The sequence below is a fragment of the Engystomops pustulosus genome, chromosome 5 (genome assembly GCF_040894005.1).
Source record: "Engystomops pustulosus chromosome 5, aEngPut4.maternal, whole genome shotgun sequence".
In the NCBI taxonomy this organism is placed as follows: domain Eukaryota; kingdom Metazoa; phylum Chordata; class Amphibia; order Anura; family Leptodactylidae; genus Engystomops; species Engystomops pustulosus.
In genome coordinates this window covers 56,869,622-56,897,336 of record NC_092415.1, presented here as the reverse complement: position 1 = coordinate 56,897,336, position 27,715 = coordinate 56,869,622, and the positions used below count along the sequence as shown (strand labels likewise).

Genomic DNA, 27,715 nt, shown 5'->3' with positions numbered 1-27,715 from the left:
ACACCACAGTGTGAGGAGTCTGAGAGTGTGAGGTAAATACATTGTGAGAGACTAGTACCAGGATGAGGCAGAGCAGCGAGGGTTAAGCAGTGCTGGAATCCTATACTGGAGAGCATAGTCCTACATTCCAGTGGGCCCAGCACAGCATTCAGAGCAACCACAACAAGCCAGCCATTGTCCTCCTCCTCCTCCCCCGGCTGACATTTATATCAGGTAACGCTAGCAATGGACCCCGACACTATCGGGCTTATGTCCGTCCAATAAAGAAATGGCGCAACGTAAACAGAGATGTTACAACGTTTTATTTTAATGCATTACAAGACCATGGGGATTATATACAGCTCTGACCAAACTAGTCACTTCTCCATCATTGCAGACTCTGTACTATAATGTAACATATAATGTAACAGGACCCTTCCTATGTACACCACACAGCACCGGCAGCTGAGGTAAAAGCTGCGCCACAACCTGGGATATAATAATCCTATGTATAACGGTCCGGAGCAGCGCCGCGCTCTCCCCCATTGTGGTGTCTCTCTCGCTCTGCCGCCTCCTCTCCCTGACGAGCTGGTCCCTTGCTATGGAGCAGCCGCTGTCCCCTTCAGCCCCATCCCGCTGCCTTCCTGCCCCTCTCCTAGCGCCGCCGCCGATTCCCCCTCACACTTTTCCCGCCGCAGCCCCGGCCCGTCACGTGACCGGGGGTTGCCTGAGCGCCCCGCACATTCCAGCACAGCTCTCCTCATAGCGCTCCGCCGCCGCCGAGAAAGTTTCCGTTATCCGCTCCCAACTAGTCACCATCGTGCACAGAGCCCAGGAAACATGGTGCTCCCCGGGCTACACAAAGTTTCTGTCACGGGCTATGTGCGCGGCTCTTATCGGGGGAAGTTGCCGTCTCCCTGTCTGGATGAATAGGGCGGGTTAGAGCACAAGTCACACACGCGCGGCTTCCCCCCACTGTCACAGCACAAGCAGCGGCGCTTTGTCTCTTACCTTTCAGTGATCTTGGCTTCGCTTGCTTGCGGCGAGACATCCTAAAAGCAAACAGCTGAAGTTGTTCAATGTCAGCCCGTTACACAACTACAAGGCAACACACAACAACAAGGAAGGGTGATCCCCTACAGCCTGTGCTGCTCCTCCAGCCTCCCTGTCCTGTCTGTGCCCTGAGCACTGGCCGAGAAGAAAAACTTCTAGAGAATTAAAAAAAAAAATTATAATAAAAAAAGCCAGAATGGATACTAAAATTTCTAGTTTTATTTAGTGGACAAGTAAAATCTTCGCGAAGTCCTTAAAAAAATTGTGCAAAACTCAACAGCAACATCAAAAATAAGCAATAAAATAGGAAACCCCCATGAAGTGCTGACTTTCGTGCACTACAAGTGACAGAGGGCACTGCTGCTGCTGCTACATGGAGCTGCGCTTTATTTCTTATTATTGTTATTATTATTTGCTTGTTGTGTAATGGGGGAGGGAGGGGGGTCTTGTTTTTGGGGGGTTGTTGGATTTTTTTTAGGGGGTGGGGGGGTCTCTCTTCGTAGGATGCATCGGTAGAAGGAGCTGGATGAGCTCCTTGTCTCTGGGAAGAAAAAAGTCTACGCCTGGCTCGAGGAGAGGAGAGCAGAGAGAAGGAGATGTGTGTTGCTGCTGCTGCTGTGTGCTCCCTCCTCATCACAAACCTGCAAGGTCTTGGACTGCGCTGTCGCTCCGGTAGTCCACATAATAATGGAAAATAGAAGCAAGGCCCCTAAAGCCATCAGGATGGCTCCAGAGGGGGCCCCTAACCCGCAGGGACTCGCTCTGTACGTAATCACTGAGGAAATCATTGTCAGCCTGCCTGCACTCACACACAGACAGAGGGGCATGATTAAAAGCCGAGGGGGACTCAGCCAAGACGTGGACTGGACGCCAAGCAGCTACTCAGACCTGGATCAGGAGCCTCTGCAGGAGGAGCAGGGAATAGGATGGAGACAGAGAGATCAGGATAGTAGCACAGCCACATCACACACACACACATACTGATGATGCCACACATACACACTGACACACACACATACATACACAATGCACAACACCCCCTCCCTCCAAGACATAACAACTGCTAGAGATGGACTCTTTCCTCTGTGTCTGCCCTCACGGTAGAGAAGCAGAGCACAACTATCTGCCAGCAGAAAGGTCCCTCTTCTGGCTGAACCGATGTACAGATACACAGCACTGACTTCTAAGCCTTCTATTCTTCTCACAATACCCAGCACAACATTTTGCACAGTTTCTAACAGGGAAAAGAAAGACAAAAAAAGAAGAGGCTTTTGTCGTGCCCTTTTGTTTTCTCGCTTTCTTTTTATATTAAATAATGACAAGAAAAATAATAATAATATTCCCTTCAGATGCTGAAATGGTTTCTTATTATTTCCAGCTTCTTCTTATCTAAGTGCATTTTCTACAGAGCTTTGTCATTATAGTGACATATTTATGTATTTGTTTCTTTTCAAATCTGATATTTTGTTTCCGATATAATAAGACTTTCATGTTTAGTAATAGACGGTACTGTATCATACAGATGCAGGATGATAGATAATGAAACATCATCCATAATAGTTCTACGAAAGGATTTTTTGGGGCAATGACATGAGTTTTTCCCTTGTAACATGTCAAGAGTGAAAACTTTGTATTTTAAAGCGAACCTGTCACCAGAGAGCCTCTTTTAAACTCCCCATGTCCCACAGACACGAAACAGCGGATCCACAAACAGTTTTTTAATAAAAGTTCTTACATTTTTATTTAAAACGTATTTAAATCAGATTAAAGTTTACCTGTCTCCCTGCCAGCTTATTTCCTGTGTCTACAGGGCGTGTTCAGCAAGGAACTGAGTTCCCCTAACCTCCTCTGGAAAACGCTTGCCATCCGACGCTTTACATAAAACCTTCCCTCCTCACATTCACTCCTTATCCTTTACTTGCGCTTGCACATTCAGGACCTTCTTCTGGACATGCGCAACCAACAGTGGAGACAGTTGGCCCATCTTCACTGCTATCTATGTTTCAAAAAAAGGCAAAGTGGAGATGTGGAAAAGCCTCAATAATAAGTGCTGGTCTATTGCAATTCACTGCTATCTGCACATGTCCAGAAGAAGGTGCTGGCGGCACAAGTGCAAGATGCTCTTGCTGCATTCAGCCAGAAGAAGAAGAGGAGGGGACAAGGAGGGAGGATGACAAGTATTTTTGAATTGGGGGGGGCTCTGCTCCTTTTATGTTTTTATGGTTTTTTACATTTTTTCCACTGTTTTATAATTTTTCAAACTATTTTTCAGATCTCCTTTAACCTTTAAGGTTGTCTGATTGATATACAACTACTACTATATACTGCCATAATACAGTATGGAGACAGACAGATCGTCACTCCCCGATGACATCACGGGAAGCGACAATCTATGCCGGTGGCGATCAAAGGGTTAACACCAATATGCAGCTTCAAAAGTCTGGTTTTTAATGCAATATCTACATAAGTGATATGTGAACAGCTACCACCACTCGAGTGGTTTAATTGTAAATTGTGTTTGCCAACTGTGTAAGGAGCCTAATGGATGTATAGAAAACCTTGGCCCCTCTGCAAAACTAAGCAACAAGACAAGTACATTAGAGTCTGTAGTTTGAGATACCGTTGCCTCACAGGCCTTCATCTGGCAGCTTCATTAAATAGTACCTGCCAAACGCTATTGTCAACCTCTACAGTGAACAGGCAACTCCAGGATGCTGGCCTTCAGGGCAGAGTGGCAATAAAAAAGCCATATCTGAGAAGGGCTAATAAAAGAAAAGATTATTATGGGCAAAAGAACATAGACATTGGACAGTGTCACGGGTGCTCCTGCAATCCCAGTCTCGAATCGCAGGCGCACCCGTGTCCCTCCGTGTGCTCCCGCTTCCCTGAACTCACATGTCCCAGCTCCTGCTCGCGAACAGACTGCCATGCACGCGTGTGTCCCCGCCTCCTCGGCCACATGCACCGCTTAAGGTGCTCTGGCTGAAGACCTCAACTTATAATCCGACACCTCCATTCCTGCCTTGCCGGATCTTTGTGCTTCAAAGTCTCAGAAACAGCTCCCCAGCGATACTCCTGCGTTCCAGTGTGTTCCCGTATATACTGTGTTCCTGCTCCCGTGTGTTCCTGCTCCTGAGTTCCTGTGTCCTGCGTTCCTCTATGCCTGTGTTCCCATTCCCTTCTGCCTGGATCTCCCGTCGCTGACCCTGGATCTGACTTTGACGTGGCATCTCTGCCGCCTGCCCTGACCCTGTGCCTGGACCTGACCACAAGTCTGTCTTCTGCTAAGGTACCTCGACCCCAGCTGCCACCGCGGGCTAGTCACACCTGTGGAACGACCTGGTGGTACCCTTCCGCAGCAAGTCCATCCCGCTTTGCGGCAGGCTCTGGCGAAGACCACTTAGATGACACTAAGGCCTCTTGCACACTAGCGTTGCGTTTCACGTGCGGGTGCAATGCGTGAAAAACTGACGTTTTGGCTGCGTTTTTGTTCCATTTTTCCTTGGAGTAATTTGCGTTTTTTTTGCGTTTTCGGCGCATTTTTGACGCGCGATTCAATGGGAGACTCGAGCATATTTCAAAGGGACCATGGTTTGGGATTAAAATGTGTTATTTAATTGAAAAATAATGTCTTCTGATAATTTGCAAACATCTGCGATCTATTCTTCACTGTTCCGCGCGTATATTATCTCCCGACAATTTAGCAGATGTGAAGAACAGTGAAGAATAGAATAAAAACATTGTACACAGTGAACACAGTGAACACAGGATCATTTAAGATAAAAACACAGTGCAGAACACAGTGCAGAATAGATTACAGATGTTCGGCACATCTGCTTACTTGTCGGGAGATACGCGCGGAACGGCGCGAACAAAATAGCATGTGAAGAACAATATATATGTGTGTGAAGAACAAATTGCAGATGTTTAAATACATCTGCAATGTGTTCTTCACACATATATATTGTTCTTCACATGCTATTTTGTTCGCACCGTTCCGCGCGTATCTCCCGACAAGTAAGCAGATGTGCCGAACATCTGTAATCTATTCTGCACTGTGTTCTGCACTGTGTTTTTATCTTAAATGATCCTGTGGTCACTGTGTTCACTGTGTACAATGATTTTATTCTATTCTTCACTGTTCTTCATTGTGTTTTTTTAATTAAATGCTCGATCGCGAGCAGGGGAAATAATGTTATTCTGGTCACCTAGCAACCCTTACGTTTAAAACGCATTGCACTCGCATTGCACTTGCAATGATTGCGAGTGCAATGCGTTCTTGATGCATCTCCATAGACTTGAATGGGGCGTGAAAAACGCGCGTGACCCGCAAAAATAGAGCATGCTGCGATTTTGACGCGCGTGCAAACGAACGCAAGCACGCGCGTTAAAAACCACGCTAATGGAGAAAGACCCATTGAATACAATGGGACAGAGTGCAATGCGAGTTCTGAGCGTCAAATGCACGCGCAGAACTCGCGCGTGAAAAACGCCAGTGGAGAAGGGGCCTTAGATTCCGGTCTGAGGTGTCGTCTAGTACCACCTCCCGCGGTCGTCCAGAGGATTCACGTATCCCGAATCCTGACAGACAGATTATTGGAAAAAAGTGTTATGGACAGAAAAATCTAAGTTTGAGGTGTTTGGATTACACAGAAGAACAAAAAGATTCTGGAAGAGTGCCTGATGCCTTCTGCAAGGATGGTGAAGATAATGTGATGTCTGGGGTTGCTTTGGTGCTGGTAAAGTATGAGATTTGTATAAGGTCAAAATAATTTTGAAGAAGGAAGGCTATCACTCCATTTTGTAACACCATGCCATACCCTTGATTGAATGGAGACAATTTCATCCTACAGGACAATGGCCCAAAGCACACCTACCTCCAAATTATGCATGACCTATTTAAGGAAGAAGCAGGCAGCTGATATTCTATCTGTAATGGAGTAGCCAGCCAAGTCACCAGATCTCAACCCCATTGAGCTGTTGTGGGAGCAGCTTAACCGTATGGTACACAAAAAGCGCCCATCAAGCTGATCCAACTTGTGGGAGGGGTTTTGGAAGCAAATTAACAGCTAGAATGCCAAAGGTCTGCAATGCTGTAATTGCAGCAAAGGGAGCATTCTTTGATGAAAGCAAAGTTTGAAGGAAAAAATTATTGTTTGAAATGAGAAAAAACAATTTTAAACCTTGTCAGTGTCTGGACTATATTTTCTATTTATTTTGCAACTTATTTGCAAAATTAAAGTATGAGTTTTCATGGAAAACAGCATTATGGAAAATAAAGTTATATAAAATATGCAAATGAGCCAAAGGCGCTAGCAACCACCTCCAGGCTCTGGGGGCTGATGATTTATTAATGGCCCCATTATTGTGATTTTAGACACAGGTCCCGTCCTGGGAGAGATGACCACCGTCTGGGCTTTTTGAATGCAATTTTTAACATTTCTTTATTATAATTTTAGGGTGTGTCCACGAGTGGCAATTTGTATGCATTTTTAACCCCTTAACGCTCTGCGCCGTAGCTCTACGGCGCAGAGGTATAAGGGATGTATGAAGAGGGCTCACGGGCTGAGTCCTCTTCATACAAAGGTGGGGTTTTTTGCATTTTGCAGAAAACCCCCACCGCTAATAACCGCGGTCGGTGCTTGCACCGATCGCGGCTATTAACCCTCTCAACGACGCCTCGGGCGCCGCAATCTTTTTTCCGATCGCCGCGCCCCCGAACGTCATCGGTTACCATGGTAGCCTCGGGTCTTCTTTTGACACGAGGCTACATGGCTTATGCAGGTTCGTTACAATGAGCCAGTGGCTCATTGTAATGTATGACCTGCAAAAATGCCATATATTGCAATACTGTAGTATTGCAGTATATGGTAGGAGCGATCTGACCATCTAGGGTTAATGTACCCTAGATGGTCTAAAAAAATAGTGAAAAAAAAAAAGTTTAAAAAAAAAAAAATTAATAAAATATTAACCCCTTAACGCTGAAGCCACTTTTCACCTTCCTGACACGGCCCATTTTTTAAAATCTGACATGTGTCTATTTAAGTGGTTATAACTTTGGAACGCTTTAACATATCCAGTTGATTTTGAGATTGTTTTTTCGTGACACATTGTACTTCATGCTGGTTGAGAAATTTAATCAATATATTTAGTATTTATTTATGAAATAAATGGAAATTTGGCAAAAATTTTGAGAAAAACAATGTTTTCCAAATTCAAAATTTTCTACTTTTTGGAAAGTGGGTCATATCACTAAAATAACTTGATAACTAACATTTTCCATATGTCTGCTTTAACTTGGCATCATTTTTCAAACATCTTTTCCTTTATTTAGGATGTTAGGAGGCTTATAACTTTAGGTGCAATTTTTCAGATTTTCACAAAAATCATCAAAACCTACTTTTGGAGGGTCAATTTAGTTAGAAGTGACTTTATAAGGCCTACATGACAGAAAACCCCCACAAATTACACCATTTTAGAAACTACACCCCTCAAAATATTCAAAACAACCTTTGGGAATTTTGTTAACCCTTTGAGCGTTTCATGAGGGTGAAAGATAAATGAAAGTGAAATTAGAGAAATGTAATTTTATCTCACTATAGATTCATTGAACACTAAAATTTGCACCTTCACAATGGGTTAAAAAGGAAAATGCATTTTACAATGTTTAGGTCAATTCCTCCTGAGTATGCCAATACCCATTTTGTCACTGTACACTGCTGTACGGGCACAGGGGGGCACCTGGAAGGGAAAGAGCGTTGTTTCGTTTTTGCAGGGCAAATATGGCTGAAAAAGTTTTCATGTGTCAGGATGCATTTGGAGAGCCATAATGGTACCAAAACAGAGAAAAGCCCCAACATGAGACACCATTTTGGAAAGTACACCCCTTGGAGAGTTTAGCAGCGTGTAATTTGTGTATTTTCCCCAACAGGTGTTTGATTCAATTAGGCCCCAAAAGTGAAAAAAGGTGAACATTTTCTCAAAAAAGTCACTTTTACCCCAAATTTTTGTAAGCCACAAGGGATAAAAGATAAAACAACCCCATAAATGTGTAAAACTATTTCTCCTAAGCACAGAACTGCACCACTTTTGCATATAAAGTGTTGTATGGGTGCACAGTAGGGCTCAGAAGGGAAAGAGGGGCTTTGGCCTTTTAGAAGCCAGATTTGACAATCATCCTTTACATGTGTCAGGATGCATTTGGAGAGCCCTAGTGGTACCAAAACAGAGGGGAACCCCAACAAGTGTCACCATTTTGGAAAGTGCACCCTTTGGAGAATTCAGCAAGGTGTGATATGTGTATTTTCCCCTACAGGTGTTTGCTTCAATTAGGTCCCTAAAAGGAAAAAAGTGAACATTTTCCCAAAAAAGTCACTTTTACGGCTAATTTTTGTATCCCATAAGGCATTAAAGATGAAACAACCCCAAAAAATGTGTACTAGCATTTCTCCCGAGTATAAAATTGCCCCACACATGCAAATAAAATGTTGTATGGGTACGCAGTGAAGCTCAGAAGGGAAAGAGGGGCATTGGCCTTTTAGAAGCCAAATTTGACAGACATCCTTTACATGTGTCAGCATGCATTTAGAGAGCCGTAGTGGTACCAAAACAGAGCGGAACCCCAACAAGTATCACCATTTTGGAAAGCACACCCCTTAGAGAATTTAGCAAGGTGTAATATGTGTATTTGTCCGTAAAGGTGTTTGATTTAATTAGGACTTAAATAGATAAAAGGTGAACATTTTCCTATAAAGGTCATTTTACTCCTAATTTTATATAGCCACAAGGGATAAAAAAATGTAATAACCCCTCAAAATGTCTAAACCTATTTCTCTCGAGTGTAGAAGTACCCCACATGTGTATATAAAATGTTGTATGGGCGCACAGTAAAAGGAAAGGGGAATGTTTGCCTTTTAGAAGCCAGATTTGACAGAAATGTTTGACATGCATTTGGAGAACCCTAGTGGTATAAAACGGATAAGAATCCGAAAAGTGACCCTAATCTTTGAATGCACACCCCTTAGAGAATTTTGCAATGTGTAATATATGTATTTGCCCCTACAGGTGAATGATCCAATTAGGCCCTAATCATTAAAAAGGTGAACATTTTCCTATAAATGTCACTTTACCTCTAATTTTTGTAAGCCACAAGGGATAATATATTAAATAACCCCAAAAAGGTGTAAAACTATTTCTCCCGAGTGTAGAAGTACCCCACATGTGCATATAAAATGTATTATGGGCGCACAGTAGAGGAAAAGAGGGATGTTTGTCTTTTAGAGGCCAAATTTGCAAGAAATCCTTCACATGTGTCAGGATGCATTTGGAGAGCCGTAGTGGTACCAAAACAGAGGAAAACCCGAAAAGTGACCCTAATTGTTGAATGTACACCCCTTGGGGAATATAGCAAGGTGTAATATGTGGTGTAGTGTAATACACATGGTGAAATGATCATTTTGAACATATAGGTGGTTTCCAAATACGATGTGCAATGGAGTCCAAGATGGAAATTTCAATTATTTCTGGAAAGTTCAGTGCCCGTTATGTGGCGCCCCTTATGAAATAATGGAGGGGTATAGGGAGCAACGGGACATAACAGTTGTTACAATTATTCATTTTACCGAAATTAATTCACAATAGGTTGGGCGTGAATTGTGAATGTCTAGTGTATAAGGAGGTAGTATATATCAAGGGACCAACTAAACTTTTGTCACTCTGGAGTTGTCGCAGGTCTCTTAGTAGTATGTAGTGTCCATCCTAACTCCTCTTTTGGAACAGACTCTTTATTGAGTCCTATCATTAGAAGCAGCAGAATTCACCGGGAAAATGCTGTCCTGGCAAAACACAGAAACATCTAAACCAGAGATACTGGGGCCCCGTCCTTCTTGTCCCAATATTAGTTTCCTAATATCTTTCTCTTGAAAACGGAGAAATGATACGGCAGGACATGCACATTGGAACAGCACGTAAGAGTTGTACAGCATCATCTGAACAATGTGCACGGCCAGCACTTTTCTTCGTTTTAGTAGGGAAATTATCGCCAAGTGTTGCTCTTATTCACCTTAGCGATGCCCATTGTGATGAATATTGCTGCTTTTGGCTGGACCAAATCGACCAGCCAATAGCGGCAAACATGGACAGAGGAGGGCAACAAAACCCCTCTGGACCGCAAGGCACAATTGGTGGCTTTCAGGAACAGCCGCCACCCTGCCCCGATCACCGTGTCTACAGACATAGTGACCGGTATTACTGACGTCATAAGTAAATTCGCTGCTATTGGCTCGTCTGAATTGATGAGCCAATAGCAGCGATAATAAACTGGGGTTGTGTGGGGGGAACGTAACCCTTCTGGTCCATGGGGCAGGATGGATGGCTGTCAGGAACAGCTGCCGTCTTACCCCAATCAGTGAACAGCCGCCGTCTTACCCTGACCGGTGTTGTAAAGTCACTACTCGCCGCACCGTTCTATAACAACGCTCGTTGGGAATAGGCTATACAATCTTTATTTATTTTTTAAGCAATTTAGACAAATAAGGGCTTATTTTTTGCGAGACGAGATGCACTGTAAAAAAAACTTAATTTTAGTGGGTTTTTAGCTTATTGAAGCAATTTTATTAACTTTTTACGTGTGGAGGAAAATAAAATCATCAATTCTTGTTTTGGATTTTTAGCATTTTTTGGGGGGGGGGTGTTCACTGTAGCATAACAATAATATATTATCTTTATTCTACGGATCACTACGATTACGGTGATACCTCATTTATATAGTTTTATTTTTATTTTTCCAATTTTACTGAAGGAAAACTAGAATAGAAAAAATTGCATTTGTTTTAGTATTGCCATTTTTATAGCGGCATAATTATAGTATTTTTTGGTTTACGGAGCTGGTTGTAAGCTTATTTTTTGCGTGACAAGTTGCTCTTTTTATTGGTATCATTTTGGTGCTTGTAACTTTTTCGGATCACTTTTTAGAACATTTTTTGTAAAGCAATTTGATAAAAAGTTTTAATTTTTGGCAAGTTTTTGGGTTTTTTTTTTTTTACCACGTTCACCGAGCGGGTCCAATTATGATTAGGATTTATTGTACAGATTGTTACGGACGCAGCGATACCAAATAAGTGGGGTTTTTTCGTGATTTAGTGTTTTTTATACTTTATTACTTGTGTAAAGGGAAATGTGGTGTTTGGGGGGACTTTCACTTTCTTTTATTATTTATTTTTATTGTAAAAAACCTTTATTTATTTATTTTTACTTTTTTTACAGTAACTGACATCTAAGCTTGAACAAGTGATCTTCTGATCACTTGTTCAAGCTTTTTTACAGATTACACAGTGCAATACAGATGTATTGCACTGTGTAATGTAAGACACTGAGCATGCTGCGCATGCCCAGTGTCTTACAGCCGGGTCCTGCCAGAAGGCACGGACCCGGCTTCCGGATCAAGATCTTGCAGCCCCGGGCACCGGCAGTCCCGGGGCTGCGATCTGAGCAGCGGACCCCCCCGGTACGCGCCGCGGGGGGGTCCGATTCAGGTAATATAGACATTTAAATGCCTCTAACACGCCGCGGTCAGCGCGACCGCGGCGTGTTAGGGGTTAACACCCGCGATCGGAGAAATCTCCGATCGCGGGTGTTAGAGGCGGATGTCAGCTATAATATATAGCCGACACCCGCAGCTTCTGGCGCCGGCTCCGTTCAGGAGCCGGCGCCAGAAGCTTGACGTAATAGTACTGCATTTTGCGGGAACGCACCTCCCGCGATGCAGTACTATTACGTCAAATGTCGGGAAGGGGTTAAAAGTTCAAATCACCCCCCTTTCCCTAGAACGGATATAAAACATAATAAACAGTAAAAATCACAAACATATTAGGTATCGCCGCGTCCCAAAATGCCTGATATATCAAAATATAAAAACGGTTACGGGCGGCGGTGACCTCTGAGGCGGGAAATGGCGCCCAAATGTCCGAAATGCGACTTTTACACCTTTTTACATGAAATAAAAAATTATCAAAATGTCGCACAGACCTCAAAATGGTAGCAATGAAAACGTCGCCTCATTTCGCAAAAAATGACCCCTCACACATCTCCGTGCGCCAAAGTATGAAAAAGTTATTAGCGTCAGAAGATGGCAAAAATTTTTTTTTCTTTTTTGTACACATTCGTTTAATTTTTGAAAATGTATTAAAACACAATAAAACCTATATAAATTTGGTATCACCGCGATCGCACCGAACCAAAGAATAAAGTAGGCGTGTTATTTGGAGCGAAGAGTGAAAGTCGTAAAAACTGAGCCCACAAGAACGTGATGCACGTGCGTTTTTTTTTTCAATTTTTCCACATTTAAATTTTTTTTTTCAGCTTCGCAGTACACAGCATGTTAAAATAAATAACATTACGGGAAAGTAAAATTTGTTACGCACAAAATAAGCCCTCACACAGGTCTGTACACGTAAAAATGAAAAAGTTATGGATTTTTGAAGTTGGAGAGCGAGAAATGAGCCGAAAAACCCTGCGTCCTTAAGGGGTTAAACACGCCTCCCACTTGCATTTTTGATGTGTTTGAAAAACGGTTTCATGTTTCTCGCCAATGGGAATTTGATTTGTTTTGTTATTCGGTGGTTCTGTTGTCTTTGGCAAACAGTAAATGAACATACCAAATTTTTAACCAAATTTACTCAAATTTAATTTCCATCAAATATCTGTTAAAGGCACCAGAGGAGGATCCCTGACTCGGACTGTGCACTTGAGAGCCAGATAAGTTCTGGCTGGGGTTCACTGCTCCAGCTTCACTGAATTACTGCAAAGGTACGGGGACCAGACCCATCTCTGATCTTACCCATTTGTAAGTAAGTATAAAGTTTTTTTTTTCTTTTTAAAGTGGGTGCAGGGGGACTAGCTTAAGGGCGATTTGGGGCACAAAATTAGAGATCCATAAGGACCTGCAGGGGTTATAGTGAATCACCCTCATGGGTCCCCTTTAACATTAGGGTAAGCAAGGCAATTATGTAGGGAATCGTCTGCAACCCGCTTTCCGTCATGACAAGAACATTGCCTTGAACAGTACACTGATTTCTGTCTACATGATGTGATTCATAATACCAGGTCAAAATATGTTTTCCATATTCACTAGGGAAGTACTTGTGAAGAGGTCAAACTGGTAGAGTGAGTGATATGCTCTAGAGCAGTGATGGCGAACCTTTTAGAGATTGAGTGCCCAAATTGCAAACCAAAACCCACAGTAACTTAATGCAATGTTCTTGCTCCCTTCTTGATCCAATGAAAATCTGGGGTTCTGTTCTCACTAATTGGTTGAGTGGAAGCAAGATGGAGGCCGAGACAAGTGGCACGGGATCGAAGTCAGAAGCAAGCAGGAGAATCGCAAAACACTATAGTACACAATAGGAACCTTTCTCTAGGGCTGGCTACTTAACAGCACCAATTAGCGGCCAGTAGGAGCCGGAGCTGGATTCTGAAGAGGTGAGTGAGACTAGTGTTGGGTCACAGGGAGGCGCACAGGTGTGTCTGTGACCCGAGACAAGTGGGCACCCGTGACTGTACCCTTCCCCTTTCGGCCTGAAGATATCTTTGAATAACAGTACAGGCCAGAATATTGTCTTCTGGCCCAAACCCCTTCCAGTAAATAAGGAAGAACTGCATCCCTCTAACTGACTTCATTTCGAGAATCTCCTTCACCTCAAAAACATTGGTGGAGCAGGAGGAGGTAGTTGCCCGGAGAAACGGTTCAGGATGACAGGCTTTAGAAGAGAGATGTGGAAGGAGTTCGGGATGTTCATGGTGGGAGGAAGATGAAGCTTATCAGCCACAGGGTTGATGTGCTTCAGTACCTCGAATGGACCCAGGAAACGAGGACCAAGTTTGTAGCTTGGGATTTTTAGCTGGACATACCTGGAGGACAGCCACACTTTATCAGCCGGAGAGAAGATCGGAGAAGGTCTGTCTGTTTTTGTCGGCCTGGGTTTTGGTTTGAGCAGACACCCGAAGTAGGGAAAGACAAGTCTGCTCCCATATGGACTTAAGATCCTGAACCAACTCCTCCATGGCAGGAACATTAGAAGGCACAGAAAGAGGAAGAGGTGGGCGTAAATGTTGTCCATAGACAATGAAGAAAGGAGTGGAGCCGGCAAATTCAGAGTCCAAATAATTGTAGGAAAATCCCGCCCAAGGCAATAGGGTCGACGCAAAATAGCAAAGATAGCAGCCCAGAATCTGATTAACTCTCTCCACTTGTCCATTAGAACCTGGAAACAAACTGGACCACTCGGTCCAAGATAATATACAGAGGGAGTTCATGAAGCCGGAAAATGTGGAAGAAGAACAGGCTGGCACGACAAGGAGACGCCAATAGACCAGGCATAGGAATGAAGTGGGACATCTTGGAAAACCGGTCTGTGACCACCCAGATGATGGTATTACCGGAAGATCTGTAACAAAGTCCATTGATATGTGAGTCCATGGACAACTGGGTATCGGCAATGGCAGGAGCAGACTTGCTGGCTTGAGACGTGAAGACGTGAAGACAAGTGCACATGCACCGGACTGCAGGAGCCGTTGCTGGATCGTGGAGAGGTGAGTGAGGCTGCTGGTTTGAAGTGGCACATGGAGGGGCACTGATATGCCTGTGACCCATGACATCGGTTGCAGGGTGACCCATTACACTAGGGTTGTTGGCTCAAGCATGGGACCGTGTAATCCACAAAGGGAATGGGGATGTGTTTAAACAAGAACTAGCACACATTCAAAACCTACATTCCTTTGCATGAGGGCTTAGAAATATCTGCATGTTTTGGTAAGTAATTCACTATTTTTCATCAGTGCTTGTAAGTCAAAGCTAGAAATGGAGGCTACAAAGCGCGCATGAACAATAAAAAAGTAATACATCTTCTATGTTTTTAATCTGTTCATGTTTTTGACCTATAAACACTGATGTAAAAAACTGATTGAATACACTGTGAATGCCTAAATCAAAGTCTACTTTTTAAATGCTTGGAAGGCTGAATATTGGCACAGCTAAATACTGCATTACAGTGTAGACAGAAAAGATTTTTCCTAATGTTTCAACCGAATCCCCCATAAATATACCAAACCATTGCATGCATCCTAAAAAGTATAAAGCTTTTGGAAACTTTGTTTGGAAATCTAACTTTCCTCTCCTTATGTGTGCCAACATTTAAAATTGGCAAGAGGCCATAAACATTAGATGCTATGTCAAACACTACATTAATGGCTTGGTTCCTAAGGTTTTAACAATATATATCAGTAAACTCAAAATCTGTAGATGCATTTAAAGAGGACTTCTTTCACCTTCAACAACCGCAGCTCTTTGCATTGCACCATTGAGTTGGCATTTTCCTCCTATTCCCCAATAGAAGTCTGATAAGTGACAGTGACAAACAGTATAATACCAACATCTATTTATTCTGTATCTCATCCAAATGTTTTATTTCCATAAATGATGACAGTTGCTGCAGTATAATGTGCTCCGTACAGTTTCTAATAGTTAAAGGGGTATTCTCGTCTCGGCATTCACATTCAGTTTCATTAATCTGCCATATATAAACATTTCTTCAATTGGATGTTATTAAAAAAAATTATCCTGTGTGAAGATAATTTCTCATAAATGTAGTCATGTTGTCCCTTGGAAACGAGATAGCTTCCTCGGATACGACCATGTCACACTCTTGCAGCGGTGGCCAGACTTGCGCTATAGGGTCCTGCTGGGCTACCAGGATTTAGCAATCATTACCACAGGACTGATGTGTGACATGTAGTAACTCCAGGACATTTTATATACAATAACCTTTTGTTTATTTGTGCAATCACTCCAGCAGAGGTGGCCATATCCGAGGAAGCTATCTCGTTTCTAAGGGACCACATGACTACATTTATGGAAAATTATCTTCACACAGGAACATTTTTTTTAATAACATCTAATTGAAGAAATGTTTATTAATGGCAGATTAATCAAACTGAATGTTAATGCCCAGACGAGAATACCCCTTTAAGGGTCATCTTCTGTTTTCTTCATATGATGTCTATAAGAAACTTCATAAGAGAAGTTGTTAACATACCTGCTCATGAAAAACTGGAAATAGAAGGGGTTTTCCCATGAAAGAAAATTCTCACATCTCATTCCCATAGTGATGTTAACACAATAAAGATAATTTTAACAGCTTACTTTACAATTTTAACCAGTTTTATTGCTGTTTTAGCTCATATCACTCTGTAGGCTGCTCAGTGTAAGATTCCAGGGTGTGGACTGGGCCTCTCTGAGCTCCTTTCCCACTAATGGGATTGTCTTCTGCTGCATTTTTAGTGCCCATTATAAATTGTTAGAACCTGGGCCCACTGGAGGATTCTCTGGTAATCTGATGGTCCAGTCTGACCCTGGAAGCCCCATAGTTATATTCTACAATTCCTCTGCACAATTACTCCCTTCCACATGCCCTCTTCTTGCTAATCTCCATCTGCTAAATTAACATGATGTAAAGGACATATAAAGAGAATATGACTGCAAGATAAAATTACCCAGGGAATGTTTGTATATTGTTACCGAGGAGCCTGAAAAAGAAGATTTTTTATTTTTTGGGATGGATTCAAAAAGAAATTATTGCCAAGGTGGACATACTCTTAAAGTTAATCTCTTCCTTTACAGTCATTGGTTAATTTACATAATTATTTTATTTTGCTATTACAGAACATGAATCCATTTCAGTAGAATATTCTCTATGAGCAAACAAGATAACATACCACAGTAATTGCTTTGGAAATGTAATTAATACTTCCATAGCCTAGTGTCCTTTCCTTTAAAAGCCATGATACATTTTGAAACATGCTAAAGTTAAGGAATGTGTAGAGAGAGACGTTAATCCACCATATCAGAAAGTGATGAGCTTGGAAATACTTTCACAGCATTTTTCTGTAGTGTACAATGTATATTGTAATTTCTGCTTGCAGACTTCTTGTGCAGTGTGAAATGTGCACATTTCTTAATAGAGCAACAATTAGTAATAATCGAAGTTCTCATGCTGGTCTGTTTGCTGGGAGGGCAAGACACTGCAGCTGTTTCGGGCTCAAGTATACTTCTTCATCTGAATCTGCATCTCCAAGGTAACAACATGAAACAAATCAATAATGGTGAATGTTAGCTTCTAATTAGGCTGCTCTTAGGTTATTAGAGGGGGAAAAACATGGTCAAGCCAGCAATGTCTTTCTTATACTATAACAACAAATATTGTAATACAACATATATTATTATAGTGACAAGCTCTTTATAATTTAATATTCTGTATAGAATACATTATTATTTTAAATGGTATGATTTTTCTGACATATCTAACACAAAGACCCTGCATGGAGCACAAAACACAAAAAAGCCTTAGCTTTGTAATAAATCCGCTAAAAATTACATTACCGATTATACAGTCTAAAACCAGGATGTTCTTTAAAATTTATGGAACACTGGTGACCAATTAAACTTTAGCATTTACTTGTAGAATCCTAAATTACTACTTGCTATAAAGTATATTATTTGTATATAGATTTCAAGCCTGTCTGTGTGTGCCACGGTTTGTCCCTTTTCAAATGTTTTTATTCTCATGATAGCTCTTCTTATCTCTGTGTTTCCTTCTATATTTGCCTGAGGCCATGTAACATATGGGGATTCATGGTTGCCCCCCAGGCCTCAACAGTTTCTGTCGATGTGACTCCTTGGCTAAATCAGTGGAACAATTATTTATCTCATGTGCCAGAATTTAAACAACAAACAAGATGTTCCATTTTCCTGAGAAAAACACAAACGCAGAATAAGCAAGTGAAGTGAGCAAACAACTATTATATTTAATATGAAAATAAACATTGGTTACATGTACATACGCTCAGTTAGTCTGTTGAACTAATGGGGCAATTGAGAATCTTTGCAAAGTTATTAATGATAAAATAAATAATTTAAATTTTTTTTTTTTTTTTAGTTTTTTAAAAGAGCACGTGAAATGACAGTGATCACTGCTATGAACATGAAAAGCCTCTTAGTTATGCAAGTTACCTGCATTTTGCAAAAAAATTGAGTATGAACCAAATAGCACGGTATTGATATGGCTGCCATCCACCTAAAAAGCCTCACATTTATGTAAGTAAGGCTCAGTTCACACTGAGTATTTCTGTTTATTTACTGCGGTTTAAAAAAAAGGATGAGAAATAAAGTGAAATAAACTGAGCATAAGTGAAGACATATGGGGAGATTTATCAGAAATGTCTGAGAGCAACAATGTTCTCATGGCAACCAGTCACAGCTCTGCTTTCATTTTCCCATGACAGTTTATAAAAAGAAAGCTTAGTTCTGATTGGATGCTCATGGCTAGAACCATGTGATCATGGTGTGGTGATCACACATTGTATCACCACCCCGCCACCGAGTTGGGCCTTTGTTGAGAGAGCGCTCACTCCTCCTCCTGATCTAGTACTGGCTTGGGATCTGGTACGGGCGACCAAATGGCTATGGGAATGTACCATAAGAGTGAATAAGCATCCATATACAATCCATATATCATGTTAGAAGGGAGATTCGCCTGTTTAATATGATACCAGAATTGTGTTTCTAGATGCAATAGGAGATACAGGCATTTTTAAATGTGCACCCCTCCAGCTTGGAGGAGCTTGCAGGAAAGATTTAGTTTGAATTGTAGAATTGCACCCTCTGAATTTTATAAAGAAACAAATTATGTAATTAAAAAAAACTATCCTATCAAGTCTCCCATGTCATGAAAAAAAACTAAGTAACTATTGATTTCATGTGTTAATCGTTTCCAAACATATTGTCATTTAAATGGAAAAAAAACTTAATATACTCATTTTTTGGTTCGACAAATGCATGCTTAAACCTGTCTAACTGAGCAAAACAGATGAAAATTAGATGAGTTAAACCTTCTTTACTTTTTTAATCTGTGGTGACGAACTGAGGTTTAAATGGCAGTGTACTGAGCCTAATTTGTGTTTTGTAAACAGAATACTAACTGTATATTAAGTGTTAAATAGTGGATCACTCTGTTACTTCTTTGAGCTTTTTAGGAGTTACAGAGACCTGAGTGAAGTTGGCCCCCCCACCTTGTTCAAATCAAACAAAATTGGTGTCAAACGTTTGTGCTACGTTTGTGCTGGTTTGTGCAGCAGAAATTTTTGTTTGTGCCGCCATAGTTTTCGAGATTTTAATGAAAGTTTCCAGAGGTCATCAGAGGTCAACCAGCCCCCCCACATTGCCCAAATCAAACAAAACTGGTGCCGAACAATTCTGCTACGCTTGTGCTGGTTTGTGCTGTGCACATTTTTGTTTGTGCTGCTTTTGTTTTGAATGTATGAACAAAAATTTAAAGTTCAAAAGGTCAAGCAGCCCCCCCACATTAACCGAATCAAACAAAACGGGTGTCAAATGTTAGTGCTACGTTTGTGCTGGTTTGTGCTGCGAAAATTTTTGTTTGTGCCGCTATAATTTTTAAGGTATGTTCAGGTGTTTGAGGTGCTTAGGATGAACTGGTAAAAAACAAACCTAGTGACACTTCCCTGGTTTGATCACCAGGGGGAGCTAGCAAACACATTATACTTTGGAAGAAATGAACTCTGATGACCTCTGCAAAAAAGTATGAATATATTAAAAATGATAGCGGCACAAACGAAAATTTTTGCTGCACAAACCAGCACAAACGTAGCACTAATGTTTGACACCCGTTTTGTTTGATTCGGTTAATGTGGGGGGGCTGCTTGAACTTTTGAACTTTAATTTTTTGTTCATATATTCAAAACAAAAGCAGCACAAACAAAAATTTGCGCAGCACAAACCAGCACAAACGTAGCAGAATTGTTCAGCACCAGTTTTGTTTGATTTGGGCAATGTGGGGGGGCTGGTTGACCTCTGATGACCTCTGGAAACTGTCATTAAAATCTTAAAAACGATAGCGGCACAAACGAAAATTTCTGCTGCACAAACCAGCACAAACGTAGCACAAACGTTTGACACCAATTTTGTTTGATTTGAACAAGGTGGGGGGGCCAACTTCACTCAGGTGTTACAGAGACACCTGCGTGTGGCTGTTCTTTGTTGTTTCTATATACAGACACATGAGTTACAAACATTTGGCTGTTTTAATATCTATACATCTTTGAGGTAAGAGTAGAAGCCTCATATTTTTATTTGTCTACCGCCTCATAGTTTTAGGCACGCTGCACAGCCATTAACAATAATTAGCAAACTATGCAACTTGCATGACTGTGACACTCCTTTTGCACTCTGCATTGACTATATACCAGCCACTAAATCAGACCCTGCCGTAAAGGTTTTAAAATCTGGTGAAATAGTGCAATGAACTTTCTCTGAAGATAGCAGGAAACAAAAAGTACCTGCAAAAACATACAGTACTTCAGTATCAATGAGCATTAGAGCTTGACATAAAACATTTTCTCTGCATACATTCTAAAGATAGGAAAAATAATTCAGCATACCGTATTACAGTACTACTATAGCTTCATAACCTGTCCACATACTTCCAATTTTTTGCATATATGATGTGATGCATCCCAATAGAAATAATCCCATAAAATGGTTGTACCAACTATTTCAATTGCTGAAAAGCTTTGTCTTTCAGACCAGCTCACTGTAACATATAATCCCTGATCCACAGGTGAAAAAATCAGTCCTGAGAAAAAAAAATCTGATGTAATTGCAAGTAGCAAAACATCCATCACTCCAGAATTAATAATCGAAAAGTCTTCCTTTATTGTATTATATTCTTGTAGAATTAACATATAACATCAGTACATTTCCATCCTTCCTACACGTTTCAACAAAGCCTTAGTGATGGTCTGTCTATGTGAGTGCTGGAGATAGTTGTGTGATGTGCTCTGCAATTTCCGAAACTACCAAGTGAATACCTATTAGTGAGAACATGACCCCCATTCTATAGATTTCTGGGGGTCCCATTCTCAAGTTCCCAGCAGTCAGACCCTCACTGATCACCTTGTTATCCTTTTTCTTTTGGATATGAGATAACTAAAATAGTTGATACAAGCCCTTTAACTCCTTAATGACTGCCCTATAGGGATTATACAGATTCTGATGCGCCATGGCCTTATTGTGGCCTCCCACAATAATAAATGTAAAAAGATCCACATAGAGATATTAAAAAAAATGTTTTTTTAGTTTTAAATTGTTTCATAAATTCTTACCTTTACTAAACCAATTCCAATTTTGGTCAATGACAAACAAAAAAATTCTATTGCCATACTGTTACCAAATAATAATACCATAATACTGTTACCAAATAATAATACCATAATACTGTTACCAAATAATAATACCATAATACTGTTACCAAATAATGATACCTCATTACCATTACCAAATAATTATACCACAATACTGTTACCAAATAAAACTACCATAAGACCTATATTCTAAACAATAGCGCTAAAATTTCCAAATGATCTCTCCAAACTGCGACCTACAGCATCACCACAACATACAAAAATACCAACATCCTGGTAATGAACACAAGACTCTATACACAGACCAGTATTACCAATTATTTACCAAATATAAACTCCATTTACTGATGATCTTTACTGCCATATTGTTATTACACAAACACCACTGAGCAAAGGGAAATATCACTAATGACACCTCCGTACAAGGCCCAAATAATAACATTACATCATGACCATTACATAATGACTAAATAATACTGCAATACTAATTGAAAATCTATACACACAGACCAGTATTTACCACCATATAGTGGTAAATACCTGTTCTGTACAGAGGTTGCAGTGTAATCCAATTACTTTTAGGTGACGTCCCCGATGTTGTCTCTTCCCTTTTGTATGCTCTTCCAGGCGACTTCTTTCAGCCAAGACACATCTCTGCGGGTTTATAAAACAGAGATTGCTGGCATCATCCTATATACACCTCACGCTCGACCCTCACATACATACATACATGTGCCCCCACATATATCATATATACCCATCACACCACAACTGACCGCATTGTGTCGCCACATATATCACAAATAAACTTCACACCTCGGCTGATCACACTATGCCCCCACATGTATACCCCTCACCACACAACTGATCACACTGTGCCACTACATATATCATAAATACAACTCACACCACAACTGACCACACTGTACCCCCCACATATATCATATATACCCCTCACACCACAACTGACCACACTATGCCCCCACATATATCATGTATACCCCTCGCACCACAACTGAGCACACTGTGCCCCCACATATATACAATGCACACCACAACTGACCATACTATTCTCCCCACATATATCATATATACCCTCACAACACAACTATCCACACTGTACCCCCTCATATATCATATTTACCCCTCAGCTCACCACACTGTGCCCCCACATATATCATATATTCCCCTCACATCACAACTGACCACACTGCACCCGTGCACATATCATATACACCCCTCACAACTCAACTGATCACACTGTGCCCCACATATATCATATATACACCTCACATCTCAACTGATCACACTGTGCCCCCACTTATATCATATATAACCTTCACACCTCAACTGACCACACTGTGCCCCCACATATATCACATATACTCCTCACACCACAAATGACCAAACAGTGCCTCCACATATATCATATATGCAACTCACAACACAACTGACCACACTGTATCCCCCTATATATATCATATATACCACTCACATCACATGTGACCCCACTATTCTCCCCACATGTATCATATTTACCCCTAACACCACAACTGACAACACTGCCCCCCCTTATATATCTATACTCCTCACAACTGCCCACACTGTACCTCCCCCCACATATATGATATATACCCCTTACACTACAATTGACCACACTGTGCCCCCACATGTATCATATATACCCTCACACCACAATTTACCACACTGTACCCCCACATATATCAAATACACAACTCACACCATAACTTACCACACTGTACCCCCACATATATCAAATATACAACACACACCACAACTGACCACACTGTGACCCCACATATATCATACATGCAACTCACACCACATCTGACCACACTATGCTCCCAACATATATCATATATTCCCTCCCACCACACCTGACCACTGTTTGCCCCTACATATATCATATTTCCCCCCAACACCACAACTGACAACACTGTGTCCCCCTACATATACATACCCCTCACAACACAACTTTCCACACTGTACCTACCAAATATATCATATATGCAACACATACTCTCTCTACCTCTCTGCGCCTGAGCAAGGAAGTTAATTAGCTCTAAACTTGCTGTATGGTTTCTCATGAAGCCCCGAGGCTGTCATCGATCGCTGCTCTCCGGTTAGGTCCTGGGGAGCAACGATCGGAACAAAGATGCCAGTGCCCATGCCGCCGTCCTTTTAATGCTGCTGGCGGTATCAGAAGCGTTAATACTGAAGGTTGGTGCTAGCACCAATCGTGGGTATTAGCGGTGGGTGTTTGCTGTAATATGCCGCAAACCCCACCTCTCTATGAAGAGGGCTCAGGCCGTGAGCCCTCTTCACACAGCCTCCACACCTCTGTGCCGTACGCGTGAAGGAGTTAATATTGTGCCCCCTCACAGTTAATTATTTAATATGATGCCACCCCCAATTAAATATTTAATATGCTGCCCCCTCTATATTTAATAATCTTATTTTTTTTCGGCCTTACTATCTTTTTACTGCAGTTTGATACAAAAAAACTTGTCCTCATCTCACGCTCCCATGTTCTCGTTCATCTTTCCGTGGCTGGGCAGGAAGGGGTGAAGTCATCACGGGGCTGCGCACCCTGGAGCGCCATTGTTAATCTGGTTCTGTATCCAGGGTGTTTAACCCCTTAGGCACCACGGTCAAACATGGACCACGCTGTATACGGCTGCATTCATTTTGCCACTCATTGACACTGTGCAACTTTAATATCAGAGTGGCATGGTGTTGCATGATAGCCCAGTGTCCAGTGAAAGACCGCAGGGGTGCCTGGCACATGTAACCATTAAGCTAGACAGGAGGCCTGGCCAAATCGATGCCTGTTACAGGCAGATATAATGCACTACACTACATTAGAGAGATAAGATCTCAAGTTAGTGTTTTACTGTGGGACAATGTAATTTTTAAAAATGGAAAAAAATGAATAAATAAAGTTTTGTAAAAAAATAATAAAGTGTGAAAAAGAATTTGCAAAAAGCAGCATACACACAAAATGGACCACACCATTAAAAAAAATTAAAAACACACAAATGTTGTACCTCCATGTCTGTATCTACCCAGAAAGGGTTAATAAAAGTCTGCCAGTAGGGCATATAAATCTTAAAATTCTACTATTTCAAATGTCATCCCCCCCCAAAAAAAAACAAACCCCATACATCTATAGTGACCCAAAAATATAAATGTTATAGGTTGTCAAAGGAATTAACGAAAAAATTAAAAATGACCAGGGCATTAACATGGAAAACAGGTGCGGAGAATAGGGGGTTAAATGTAGTTTATATTGTTTTTATTGTCTTTCTAGAAAAATCCCATATATTGATAATATAAAGCACACTTTTAATCTATTTTGGTCAGCAATGGGTTAAGCTTAGAAGAATAAATTGATCACAGTTTATTTTGACCTCTGGTGTAATATGCCAGATATAAAACCTTTGAGAACAAAGGTAGAGAGGCAACAAATCAATTAGATCATTAAATCATGCAGAACAAGGCCAGAAATTCAGCTGCTATCACACAGTGCACAAGACATCATATTGAGATGTATATACATAATGATCAGTGAAAAAGCAAATGAAACATATAAATACGATTATATATTGTTTTCTGAAATAACAGGACAATGGGAAAATCTCAGGGCTGATAATACTTTGAAATCACAATAATTTAAAATAGAGCTACTCATTTCCTAACTGGGTAGAAGAGCACAGACTAAGATAACATAGTCTGATTGACCATTATATATAAGACAGATAAAAGACAGAATTGTTAAAGAGCAATTACCACCAGGAGCATGGATTGTAAACCAAACACACTGACATACAGATGTGTAACCCCTCTGGCTGGATCCACTCTTCTTTTAGCTTCTTATGCCCAGGTTTTAACAAAAAGGCTTTTAAAATTGAGCCTGAGGAGCTCCATAGGTGTTGATAGAGCCTGGAGCCCCTCAGGCTCATTTGAATAATTTTTAAAGCCTTTTTTTCTAAAAAACAAGGTCAAAAAAGTTCAAAGAAGAGTTGATACTGGCAGAGGGGGCACACTCCAGTATGTCAGTGTGCTTGGCTTACAATCCTTGTGGTAGATGTCCTTTAGACCAGAGAGAGTTCTTAAACCTACAACAATTATCAGGACACTGTGACCCAAAGGAAATTCTCACACTGAACTATTTCACCTTCAAAAATAGAATTAATCCCAAAATGATATGCCAACAGATTGCACAGGAGGCCCCTTATGAAGAAGAAAACATGAAACGCATATCAGGACGAGGGGAACCAGCTTTGTTTCTGTGATTAAGGGTGGCTTCACACAAATGTGTGCTGTAGCTGTGGACCCAGGCGCCATAATTGTCTTTGTGGACGTAGCCGGTTATAAATCCATTACAACGGTCGTGTGAATGTGACCTCAGTTATTTGGTTTTTGCTTTTTACTGCTGCACACTTTATCTTTTCTCTTTCTGCTTTTCTAGAAAGTTGGCTGTTCGATAAAATTCCACTTTCTTTATATAATGCTTTTGGTTATATTGTCTGCATATTGCAGTCGAAAGACAGTTCAATGTGAGGTTTATTTTGTTTAAAAATAAAAATGTCTTTATAAAAGAAATTGCAATCAGCATTTTTGTTCAGAGCAAAACTGAAAAAAGCGGATGTCCATAACGGGGTAAATGTATACACTTTATTAAATTCACAAATACAAAGAAAATAAGCTAAAAACAATTAAAAAGCACCGTAGGTGCAATATACAAACTTATGTCCCCAGTGCAAAGGAGTAAACAAATGAATGTATGTAAACAGGCTACTCTTCTCATATATAGAGCGCTATGAGATAGATATACAATGATAGAATTAAGCCACAAGTGTGGTCTAATAATAAACAATCCAAAAGGTATTGGAATAGCCAAAGTTTACCTGCATTAGGGGTGTCAATGCTGGGCACTGGGGGCAGTAGTCCCCACGCGTTTCGCCTGTACCTACAGGCTTCCTCAGGGGTAATGTTGTGGTATGGAGGCAAACAATATATAGTCCGCCCAGCCCTTGTTACCTAATGCCTTTTATTCATATATTTCTTTATATACCTCAGTGAGGGGGATGGATCTACAGGCCCGGGAAGCGGCTTGGTTGCACCAGGTCCCCACAATTTTTATGAACACAAGTGAAGTGTCACAGGATGATGACTTCAAAGCCGTAAGTAACAAACTATTGGAAGCCCACAAGGCCCTGACAAGAATCTGGTGGAATATTAGGAGCCTTGAAGAGTACCAAAAACTTAAGATGTCCCCTAGAGGTTTAAGGGTTCATATCTTTCCTTCCTGGGAGGTCGGAACCACCGAGAAGGAGTGCTGGGAAAAAGGACTACATCAATACTCTATTATTTTAATCAACATGTTATTGGACCATTACAGAGGTCTCCTTACTCAAATCCATGATCAGATTAGAAAAGCCGAGATAGATTTAAACAAATTTGATCAAGAGACACAGGTGATTCCATTTCAAACGAAACTAAAGGACACCATAGACAGATATGGAAAAGAGATCATTAGGGGCAAAAAAGAGAAATTCGCGAGGGACAAAAAAGACTATGACAACGGCCACATATACAAGTGGAATCATAGAGGTAATAGACGACATTTCCGCCACAATCGGAATACCTCTCACGCACAATCTGCCCCGAGTGAACCACCCTCATCCGACACCAGTGAACAGGAGTCTTCACAGGACGAAAATCAGAGGTCTAAAAACAGGAAGAGGGGACCTAGATACCAGGACTGGTCACCTTCTTACAAAAGGGATAGACCGGCACTTGGGAAAAAGAACACCCCAGGTAATCTACAGATTGTAAATTTATCCTCCTACCATCTAAATGAAATAGAAACTAATGTCCTCCAAAAAGGGCTTTCCTTTTCCCCTATGAATGTCTTAGACAAGTTTGAATTGACAAAGGATGTTTACCTTTTCTGACGACGTTTAAGCTACTGTACCATCAGCCATCACTGATGGATGCTCTCCCTGAAAGTGATAGACGGGTGCTCATGGACCTGATTGAACTACTGGATGAAAACGATGCCTCCTCAGGTAGGAAACCATTTCCCATGAGAGTTCCCTCTCAAAACACACCCAATCTCAGACTTTTCCCTGTCATCCAGATTTTCTATGACTGTGTTATGGCTGAGATAAAAAAAGATTGGACAGAAATCAAATGGAAAATTTATCAAGAAGGGAGCGATCGGCTGTAATGGGACTACGTAACAATAAAGAATTCCTGATCAAGGAGGCCGACAAAGGCGATAATATTGTCATTTGGCCGATTGATCAATATGTCAAAGAAGCCAGACGTCAGCTCAATAACCAGGATTTTTACATATGGTTACCATCTGACCCCACACAGGTCT

The 27,715-nt window shown here is 41.1% G+C and overlaps 1 protein-coding gene and 1 long non-coding RNA gene across 7 annotated transcripts in view; one reads left to right on the top strand and one right to left on the bottom strand.

Annotated features, from left to right (window-relative positions):
• The window catches only part of ZNF521 (zinc finger protein 521), a 228,700-nt gene extending 226,552 nt beyond the window's left edge, over positions 1–2,148 (bottom strand). For 2 of the 6 annotated variants that reach the window (XM_072152040.1, XM_072152041.1), the window contains exons 1-2: positions 1,674–1,806; positions 991–1,045 (exon numbers count right to left, since the gene is read on the bottom strand). In XM_072152040.1, coding sequence (XP_072008141.1) covers positions 991–1,045; positions 1,674–1,751 — 133 coding nt within the window. In that variant the 5' untranslated portion in view covers positions 1,752–1,806. Of the gene's footprint in view, positions 1–990; positions 1,188–1,673; positions 1,878–1,920 lie in introns of those variants that run through there. The other 4 variants (XM_072152045.1, XM_072152042.1, XM_072152044.1 and 1 more) reach the window with 4 other exon arrangements.
• On the top strand, positions 64–25,882 carry LOC140132805 (uncharacterized). The gene is made up of 5 exons (XR_011855719.1): positions 64–213; positions 17,008–17,160; positions 17,695–17,868; positions 18,021–18,178; positions 25,542–25,882. It is a non-coding gene; the product is annotated as an uncharacterized lncRNA (long non-coding RNA).
• Positions 25,883–27,715: the final 1,833 nt, after the last annotated feature.